Source organism: Carlito syrichta, unplaced genomic scaffold (genome assembly GCF_000164805.1).
Source record: "Carlito syrichta isolate Samal-C Ts95f unplaced genomic scaffold, Tarsius_syrichta-2.0.1 Scaffold309718, whole genome shotgun sequence".
NCBI classification, from domain to species: Eukaryota; Metazoa; Chordata; class Mammalia; order Primates; family Tarsiidae; genus Carlito; species Carlito syrichta.
Window position 1 is genome coordinate 240,568 of NW_007253814.1, and position 11,040 is coordinate 251,607.

At 37.4% G+C, this 11,040-nt stretch overlaps 1 protein-coding gene across 1 annotated transcript in view; it reads right to left on the reverse strand.

Moving 5' to 3' along the window:
* Window positions 1–11,040, reverse strand: part of VWA8 (von Willebrand factor A domain containing 8) — a 256,138-nt gene that overhangs the window by 159,507 nt on the left and 85,591 nt on the right. The window contains exons 8-9 of the mRNA XM_008067589.2: window positions 10,787–10,895; window positions 8,607–8,711 (exon numbers count right to left, since the gene is read on the reverse strand). Of these exons, the coding sequence (XP_008065780.1) occupies window positions 8,607–8,711; window positions 10,787–10,895 (214 nt within the window). The remainder of the gene's footprint in view (window positions 1–8,606; window positions 8,712–10,786; window positions 10,896–11,040) is intronic.

Genomic DNA, 11,040 nt, shown 5'->3' on the forward strand with positions numbered 1-11,040 from the left:
ATCACTGATCTTAGTAAGTCTACCAGTACTATCTTACATACCTAATTAAGTAAATTAGTTTTTTTCCCACTTTGCTATTCCCTCCTCAGTCCCTTTTGCAGATTCTTCATCATCTTCTTGGACCAGTACATTTCAGGGGTAGACCTTTTGTATTTTCTATGTACATTTGCTTTTTAAATAATCTCATGCACTTACATGACTTTACAAATAATCTTTGTAATATTCATAACTCCTGATTTTCCCTCCCTAGCCCTGATCTCTCTCCTGAACTCTTGACTTGTATACATGCGACTTCCCCCTTGCCATTTCCATTTGGATAGCTAATAGGCATTTGAATTAAATATGTCCAATACTCAATACTCAGATCTCATTTCCCCCCATATTTTCTATCTTCAACTTCATCATTCACGTTGCTCAGTCCAAAAGTTTAAAATCATCTATGACTGTCTCAACCCTATAATCCCTCTGCAGATCATAATGATTTTACCTTCAAGTTATAACCCCAGTACAACTATTTCTTATCAACCTCACAGCTGGTCATCACCACCACAATCTCAACTGGATTACAACAGTTGATTAACCTGTATTTCCCTGCTTTCACTCATATACTCCACAGTCTATCACTACTCAGCAACCAGAATGAGCCTGCTAAAATGATCACTCATACAAGACATTCCTTAAAACTTTCTAATGGCGTTCCAGCTCACTCAGACTGAAAGTAGAAGTCCTTTCCAAGACCCTACCTAATCTGACCTCGTTTACCTTCTGACCTCATCTCCTACTAACCGCTCCTTCACTCAATTCGGTCCTTTGCTGTTCTTAGGACACCCCAGGTATGCTCCTGCCTCAGGGCTTTTACACCGTTTATTCCTTCTGCCTGAAATGCTTTCTACCCACAGAACTTGAGATCTTTATTCAAATGTCATCTTCTCAGTGAGGGCGTCCACTCCTCAGTTGACACACTATATACTTATTTGATTGATTGATTCACAGTTGCTCATCGTTAAAAAATAAGCTCCATGAAGGTAGAGACTTTTATCTATTTTACCTGCATCTCTAACACACCAGTGTCTGAAAAATTTATTGGATGAAAGTATGGAATGGAATGAACAATCTTTTTGAGTGAATAATCTAAGAATCTTCATTCATCAAGACATCTCTGCAGCATTTGAAACTGTTGCTATTACTATCCTCTTGAAACAGTTGCTCCCAATGCTTCATAAAAATACTCTCTGCTGCTGTACTTCTCTCTCTCTCATTGCTCTTCCTCTGCCTGATTTGAAGGTTCTTTTCCAAACAACCCTGAAATGTTCAGTCTCTGGCTAGATTTTCTTCTCTTTATACTTGCTCCTCTTAGGTTATTTCATCCATTCCCATGAATTCAATTAACATCCACACATTGATGGCTCTTAAGTATTTGTTTTTAATATCAAAATACCTCTAGAACCAGATACATATCTTTAAGTATGATAGACAAACCACCTGGAAACCTCAAGTTCAAAAGGATAACCCTGTATGGATTTAGTCCCCAACCCAAATGTGCTCCTTCTCTCCACTTTCTCTTATTAATTAATAAATGTCTGTCTACTCACTTGTCCAAAGTAGGATTCATGGATATTCTTGATTTCTTACTTTCTCTCATAGCCCCCAACCTATCTTATATTTTGCATTTTGCATATACATTTAATTTCTATTTCACTGACCAAATTCAGGTCATTATTGCTTTGACCAGAACTATTTGTCATTACACTAGATTGATATAAAATTAGTATATTAAAATAGTTATGTACTGGAGTGTCTGATGGTCCTCAGACATTAAGACTGTAAGTTCCTCAGAAGTAGACATCAGACTTCAACTGTTTCTGTATCCTTAGACTTCTCAATACATATAATTTGCCAAATAATGAATTAATTAATTAATAATGAATCAATTAATGTTTGTTGAACAGAATGAAAAGACTAAATTCAAGATCGTTCCAAGTTTTTTAGAAAAAAAACTATGGCTCAGATTATACTATCAATGGATAAGTGGCAGCATATCGTTTCTAAATCACCAATGGAACTTACTAATTTAACCATTGTTATGATGGAATTCTACTTAAGTAAAACCAAGAGCCAAGACACATTACTAGAAGCCTGAATGTATTTGTTACTAAATTGTGATAAAGCATACTATTCTCAAAGTATAGCAGATTCGGAATAAAAGTGTTTCCCTTAAGATATGCTTAACTAAAAGCTAAAAGTTATTTTACGACTACAGAAACAGGTTTTCAGAGCATGAACATCACATGATGAGCACCAGCTGGGGAATGAAAATCATTCCAGTCATTTTTATAGCTTGTTCAGAAAAAAGAAAGGTGTTATGAATTTTAACTTGATTGCATTTTCAGTGAGTAATAATTTTTTCTTAAAATACAGTCTAAGTAATTAACATTTGAGTGGATATTTAATTCAAATGCAATTATATATTAATTTCTACATCAATCTGGGAGAGAAAATAATGATTATCAAGGAAAAGTTATTGTATGAATATATGTACCTTCTCAACTTGCTATTATCACAGATACTTCTATAATAATTCTTGATTAAACATTTTTTCCTTAACTTTTACCCCTCTCTTAATTAAAAATTACTTGAGGATACTTAATACTACGTACCTCTATGAACATCAGCTTAAGAAAACGCTTTGGGGAAAATATTGAAAGAGAATAAAAAACAGCCACAGAGACTGCTCCAGGACAGAACACAAAGAGTTACAGCAGGCCAGGCATGGTGACTCAGCCTGTAATCCCAGCACTTTGGGAGGCTGAGGAGAGAGGAATGCCTGAGCCTGGGGGTTCGAGACCAGCCTGGGCAACTTGGTGAGACCTTGTCTCCACAATAAATCACAAAAACTAGCCAGGCATGGTGGTGTGCATCTGTAGTTCCAGCTACTTGGAAGGCTGAGGCAGAAGAATTGCCTAAGCCCAGCGGGTTGAGGCTGCGGTGGCCATGAGTGTGCCACTGCACTCCAGTCTGGGCAACAAACAGTGAGACAACAACTCAAAAAAAAAAAGAGTTATAGCAATTTGTAGACTGTCCCTCTCTTAAGAATTAAGATACTTAAAATTCTAATCTAGTTGTATATATCAGTGTGTAATTATTTTACAAAAAGAAAATTCTAGGTTAGGATCAGACAAATGAACTTAAGCCTTCCCATTTGACTATATACTGAGGAGTCAGAACTGTCCATTAATTAGCTCTTCACAGAATTAAGGTGAGAAGACAGCCACACTCTTTCTCCTCTTATCTAATTAATGCCAATCCTCTTTTCCTTTTTAAAATACTCTACAATCAAATTTGAAATCATTTCTGCTTATAATATGAATCCTTTATCATTTTGCTATGTTCTCCTTATTAATGTCAAAATAAAGACAAAAAAGGAAATACCAGCTAATTTCTTCAGAAAACTCAACTCCTGAAATGTATTCTATAACTTTATATAATTTGATTAGTTTTGAAATTAGAGACTAGCAATGCACCAAAGTAGTTTCTTTGTAAAAATAAAGATCTTTGTTCCTAACTGACTTATGTAGACAGTGAATATGTTCTCCCAGTTGTATTCCCTCAAACCTTTATACATTGCTCCATTTTGTCAGATTTTTCCATAACATTTTCTTATTCCCTGAGTATGCACCCATGTTTCTAAGGTACTGGGCATCGTGCTGAGGATATTAAGGAAGTTCATCTGGAATCACAGCCTTTTATCTTAATCACTAGTTGCTCTATATCAATGCCAATTAGGTTAGATGTTAATTAAGTGAAAGATAAATTCCAGTTCTCTTTTTTCCCAGCACCTGGAATAAACCTTAAAGTGAACAAGATTGTCAGAAGATGGCAGTTTCCTGACTCCTTGAGCCTATAGTTAATATCCCCATCTCCAAATGGTTCTTAATATCCTCTCTCCTCCGCCTCCTCTTCTTCTTCCTGCAGCTGTGCCTCCTCTTCCACCTCTTCCTCTTCCTCCCTCTCTCTCTCTCTCACACACACACACACACACACACACACATGCACGCATGCACAGAGCAGATCTTTTTCTTCTCTTTCATCAGTGGTTGCTGGTTCACTGCTATTCTATGCTGCTGTGTTTTTTACTTTCCTTTCCCTCTTTATTAGTGATACTTGCTTCTCTATGCTTTTCTTTTAGATTCTGTCCCTAACTATACTTCTCATTATGAGAAGCTTTATATGAGGAACTTTATATTACTTTTGTTATTATTGTTATTGACATCACCAGTGAATAAATATATTGTTTCTTTGGGTTCTTTGACTAGCTGATTTGAAAAAAATCCTGCTAAAGTAACTAGAAGCTAAAGTTCCACTCTTCTGTGTTCTCACTATTAACAGATACATTGAAGATGCTTCTATGTAGATTCGAGGATAAGGAAGAAACAAATACTATTCCATGTGCTTGAGGCTGTCAAATCTAGGCTTTCAGGAAATGAAGGCTCTCTGTATAAAGTTACACGGCTTGATGTCCACGTTCTACCTGTTTCTTAGGAATCTGCCTCTTGAGCCAAACTGCAAAAGACAAAAACCGTCTTCCATAAGAAGAAATTAATTTGAGTAAGTCAATACATCTCTGTCAAGGGTCAATAATTTAATATATAATAATAATTAAGTAAATAGACACTTATAGTGTGATTGGTCTTTTGGAAAACACCACTGTTAACTATATGTGAGAGAATTATACCACCCATATTTTGAAAGAGAACCATGCCCTATGTATTATAACCACGTATGATTTTAAAAAATGAAAACTTCATTAGTTCAAATGATAGTGCTATAGCAATTTCCATAGTTTTATATAAAATACTTGCTTTTCAAGTTAATGATTAAGTTATAAACAAATGCAAGGGTTATACTGCATATTTACTTTAAAAAAAAATTTTTTTTTTTGGCCAACCATGGTGGCTCACGCCTGTAATCCCAGCACTTTGGGAGGCCAAAGCAAGAGGATTGTCTGAGCCCAGGAGTTCAAGACCAGCCTGGGCAACATGGCAAGACCTCATATCTACAAAAATAAGTCAGGCATGGTGGTGCATGCCTGTAGTCCCAGCTACTTGGCTGAGGCAGAAGGATCTCTTGAGCCCTGGAGGACGAGGCTATGATAGGTTGTGATCATGCCACTGCACTACAGCCTGGGCAAGAGAGTGAGACTCCAACTAAAAAAAATAAAAAATAAAAAAAACACATGTATATGTATATGTTATATATGAGCTATATTGAATATTCACTTTTTACTTTTTTATTATGAAATAATTTCAAACTTATACAAAAGTTGCAGGATACTCTTGTACAAAGAACTTCTATTTTGCCTTCACCCAGATTCCCCAATGGTTAGCATTTTGGCATGTTTTTCTCTTCCTCCTATTTCCCCACCTTCCCTCACTCCACTTTAACATTGGTCTTTTTATAAACAGTTTGAAAGCAAGCTACAGATATGATTCTCCTATATCCCTAACATTCCTGTTCATATTTCCTGAAAACGTTACTCTGGTCAATGTAATCACCCCATAAGCCTCCAAATCAGGAAATGACTTTTTAATACAATACTACTATCCAATCCACAGACTCTATTTAAAAACTATCAACTGTGTCAACGATATCACTTGTTTCTATCTGGTCCAGAATCCAAAACAGGAACATATGGTGCATTTGGCTATCATATCTCTTCAGTCTCCATCAACTTGGAACATTTCTTCAGTTTTTTCCTATCTTTCATGGCCTGAACAGTTTTAAAAAATATAGGCCTTTTGTTATGTACAAAGGCCCTCAATCTAGGATTATATGATATGTCCTCATGGTCAAACTCACATCATCAACTCCTATCAGAAATTTCCCAGAAATGATGTTTTTATTTTTTTTTTTGAGTTGGAGTCTCACTCTGTCACCCAGACTGGAGTGCAGTGGCCGCTCCCAGCCACCGCAGCCTCAACCTGCTGGCTCCGGTGATCCTTCCGCCTCAGCCTTCCGAGTAGCCGGAATTACGGGCACGCGCTACCACGCCCGGCTAATTTTTTTGATTTATTGTAGAGATGTGGTCTCGCCTGCCCAGGCGGATCTCGAACCCATGGGCTCAGGCAATCCACTAACCTCAGCCTCCCAAAGGCGTGGGATTACAGGCTGAGCCACCGAGCCCGGCCAGAAATGATGTTCTTCTTCTCAGCACAAGACTTGAGAGGCATTCAACGGCAATCTGTCCCACTTGGTCTAGTGGATTACTGTAAAAATACCACTTTCCTGTTTTATAGTCGATTGAGTATTTTGGGAGGAGACATTCAGAAATTATGCTAATAACATGTTCCTTATAGAAGCTCCACCTACCAGCTTTAACATCCTTTGATGACTATTGTCTAAATCAACCACCACTCTGATGGTTCCCAAATGGTAATTTTTCCATTTATATAATTCTTTCTACATTTGTTAGTAAGCATTCTACACTAAGAAAGAGATGTTCCTTCTCCTTGTATTTTTCTATTTGTTTATATCAGTGTGGACTCATAAGTTCGCATTTTGTGCAATGGATTATAATCAACTGCCATCATTATTTATTTTTATTCTCAAATTGTCCCAGATTTCAGCCACTTCAAGCTAGAAGCTTTGTCATCTTGTAAATTCCCTATCCCAACCCTTGAGTCAGACTTACTTCCAGTGAGTCCTGATTTCTTTCAGGAGAGCATGGTATTTCAAAACTTATATCCAGGCACTTGGTGTGCTCATTGCTACTGGGGTGTCATAGTTTTTGGACTCTCTCAGGGAACAGCTAGAAATATGTATGCACATACACACACTATCTATATCTATTACTGTATCTATTTGTTCTTAGATACAGTACATAGAGGGAACCCCAAAAACCAGAATTATCTTTTAGTGGACAGGCCCCTTGTAGTACAGGCTTCCCCTGCTAGGTAAATGTTTTAGTAACCCACCAGCATCAGTGTACCAGCTAGCATTGCTGTGAGAGGCCTTTAAATTTTTTTTTAGATTCTTTCAGTGTTTACCCACTTCATGATGGGAGAGTTACACAAACAACATGTGGCAGTGAAATTTGCTTTCTGTTGGAAAAAAATGTGGCAAACAGTTGTTATGTTACAGACAACTTACAAAGATGCTCCTCTGAATAAAACAAGTTTACAGATGTTTTTCGGCATTTTAAACGAGGTGAAATGCCAACTGATGATCAACCTCGTTGCGGGCATCCTTCAACCAGCCAAACTGAAGAAAACATGGTAAGAATTTGTCAAGGCATCTTGGAAAACCACCATTGGACTACTGATAAACTTGTGGAGGTGACATGATGTCGTGGAGTTCCTGTCCGCTAATTTTATCTGAAAACTTGGGCATTAAACAAGTTTCAGCAAAATGTGTGCCTTACTTGCTCATGCCTGAACAAACAATCACTTGGCTGTGTGCCATGCTTTGAAGAAACAGTTGGAGACTGACCCTGTTATAACCTCTGGAGTCATAACTGGAGATGAATTTTGGTGCTACATTTACAACCCAAAATGAAATAGCAATCTAGTCAATGGAAAAAGAGTCAATCATATTCAGTGATCTCTCACAGAAACAAAGAACTGAGTACCATATGTTCTCACTCATAAGTGGACTTTGAACATCTAGCATAATACTACAAGAAAGGAATTGGCAGTAGTGGGACACTACCAGGGAAGGGAAGGGGGGAACACGTAACATCAATAAGGGTGCCTGATCCTAATCCAGGCTAAGTGAGGTCCAATGGGAGGCCAACCTTCACCTGTACGTAAACCACTTATGTACCCAATCCTGACTCGTACCCCATATCTTTAAAATAAAATAAAAAAGTTAAATTTTAAAAAAGAAAACTGTCACTTCCCCATGAGCCAAAAAAGCACAACAAGTAAGGTCAAATGTGAAAATAATGATCATTTGTTTCTGTGATGTGAGAGGGATTGGGTACTTGGAATCTGTTCTTCCGGATCAAATGGTCAACCGAAGTTTTTATCTGTAAGTATTGAGAAGGTTGCATTATAATTTGCAGAAATGTCCTGCATCGTGGCAAACAGGTGACTGGTTCTTCCACCATGACAATGCACCTACCCACACAGTCCTGAGGGTTTAGCAGTTTTTGACCAAAAATAGCTTGATCCCCATGCCCCAAGCAACTTTTTTTTTGTTTCCCCAGATGAAAAAAGTCCTCCTCGAAAGGAACATTTTGCCAATGTGAAAGAGGTGAAACAAAAATTGGCAGAAACACTAAAATGCATCACAATTGACGAGTTCAAAAACTATTTTGAGAAGAGAAAAAAGCATCTCAATAGGTGTATTGCATTTGCTCAATGTAATCAATTTCCCAACCACACCAGACGCCCCCATGCTTGCTGCCGATCACTGCTTTCTTATTACTGGCATGCCAATGCCTCCATACATAGGAAAAAAGAGAAGGAAAGGCAAGAAGAAGGAAGAAAGATGGTAAGAGAAAAATAGGAGCAAAGAGGAAGGGAGAAAGAGAGAGAGAGAGATGAGAAGGAAAGGCAAGAGAAGGGAAAATGGGAAAATAAAGGAAAGAAAGGGAAACAGATACTCACTTTTAAAACACCTTCTACAGCCATCTTGCCTTCATGTCCTAGTAAAATAGTGTATGGATAAAGCCACTGGATTGGATGCTTTATTGACATCATAGGAAAGGAATCCTATTAAGGAGCAAAAATATAATAGGAATGAGCAACATCTAAAATAAGCACAGGAAATGTATCTGACATGTACACATGATATTAAAATTGCTTATAAAAATAACCAATAGGTCTCTGGTATTTTCTGGAAGTTCACAAAAGCAAATAGTCACTATTTCCCCTTCTCTGCTTATGCGTTTCCCTTTCCCAGGATAAACTTTCCCATTCCTATCTTTCATCTATCTATGTATTGATGACTCCTAAATGTCTCTGTCTAGTCCTGGCCTCTTTCTTGAGCTCTAGACCTGAACTCTCGATTGTTTATTTCATGTGACTGTATGACTCTCACAGACCCCCATTTGAAAACACATTTCTCTACCCTACTCATCCCAAAGTACCTCATCCTCCTTTATACCTAATTTGAGTTCAGCTGATTTGCATTCACTTAGCTTCAAAGTTATAACTGCAAAGTTAGAAAGTCTTCAATATCCCCAAATCCTCCCCCTCAATGACATTCTCAGTTCTGTTCACGCACTTTTTAAAAAGTCTATTGACAGAGACAATTGGGGATATTTCAATATAAACTATCTGTTAGATGATATTATAGAATTACTACTACTATGGTATGGAGTGTGATAACAGTGTTCTTGTTATGTAAAACAATCTCCTAATTCTTAGAAGTTGCATACTGAAATATTTAAGACTTCTGAATGCAATTTACTTTCAAATGGTTCAGAAAAAAAAAGAGAGCACATGCAAGCAAATGTGGCAATATACTAAAAATAAGTAACTCTAAGTGAAAAGATTATGGGTGTGTTATTACTTTTCAACTTTTTTTAAGTTTGAGAATTTTCAAAGTAAAAAGTTCTAAGCAAAAATGAAAAGAATGACCCAAAATTTCACCTGCACCTAAGCCACTTATGTACACAATCCTGACTTGTACCCCACAATTTTAAAATTAAATTTTAAAAAGAATTTTATTATCCACTTACATAGAAAGAAAAAAATGAAAAGTATAAGATTTTATAAAGAAAAGGATAAATGCTATTCTTGATGTATAGAACAATGTAAACAATGCCTAACTCTCTGACTCAGAAGAACATCCATCCATATATACGTACATACATACAAGTTTAAAAATAGGAGTCTCATGCTTAAGACAGTATCCCCACCACCTTGAAAGGTTCCCTCCTCAGGGTCTCACTGACTGATATAAAATCTTCCTATTAATTCGCTACGCAGCCAGGTTCTCCCTAGGCCTCACTGCTAACAATGATGCCTTCCTCAACCATAAATCTGATCCTCTCACACACCACCCACTCCACATCCGATGGGCCACATCTTCCTCATCCTAAAATCCAGGTACCTTCATTCACCATAGGCTTCTAACCTCTCTCTCTCTCCATCACATACATTTGCTCTAAAGATACAGCGTGTTCTAATTCTCCAAACATACTAGCCCCTTTGGTGATTGAACACCATTGTTTGTGCTTTGTCCTGTGCCTGGAAGATCTTTCCATTGGTCCAAATATGACTGTCATCCCCTTTGTGAAACTGTGGTGGACAATGTCTGTACTCTACCAAATTCTCTCAGATCTGTTTGTATTCTTTCCGTGTGCCTCCCAGCTTTGCCTTCCAACAACCAGTTATCACAGGTCTTTTTATAAAAACAGCCTTTAGACTCCTAGAGCCATGTTCCCTGAGATGATCATGACCTAATGACTGATGGGTGCTAGAGCAGCACGAAACCCCAGCTCCCCTGATTCAGGCAGGGACAGCTCTGAGGCCTAATTCACACCGAAGAACACCCCTGACTTGATCAGGCTAAAGTTTTCCTTCCCTCTGTGAAATTTTACTGAGAATGCATGTTTACCTCCTACTCCAAAGCTTCAAGCTCTTTAGGGGCTCAGAACATGTCCTTGGTCTCTGTACAGTTTACTGCACTGCACAACAAATTAATCTCAGGCCTTACAATATTTATAGAAGAATATGACACAACAAATTGAGGTGATTAATTCCCAATGATTAACTTTCAATTTTTTTTTTTTTTTTTACCACATTTGGGTATATCAGTCATTAATTTATTTTATACATACCAGGATTTGAACTGCAGCTGGTAAACTATCTAAAGGAAAATCTGGAAGGCCAAGAGTAGAAGATTCTTGGGAACAGAGAGTTGTGGCAAAGGACAAGAGCTGAGAAATTCTGGGGGGGAAAAGATATATTTTATTTTAATTGTTTTAAAATATCAAATATCTGATCCAATTTAATTATCTAAAAAGATGATCCCTACTATTAATTCTTTTTTTTTTTTTGAGTTGGAGTCTCACTCTGTCGCCCAGACTGGAGT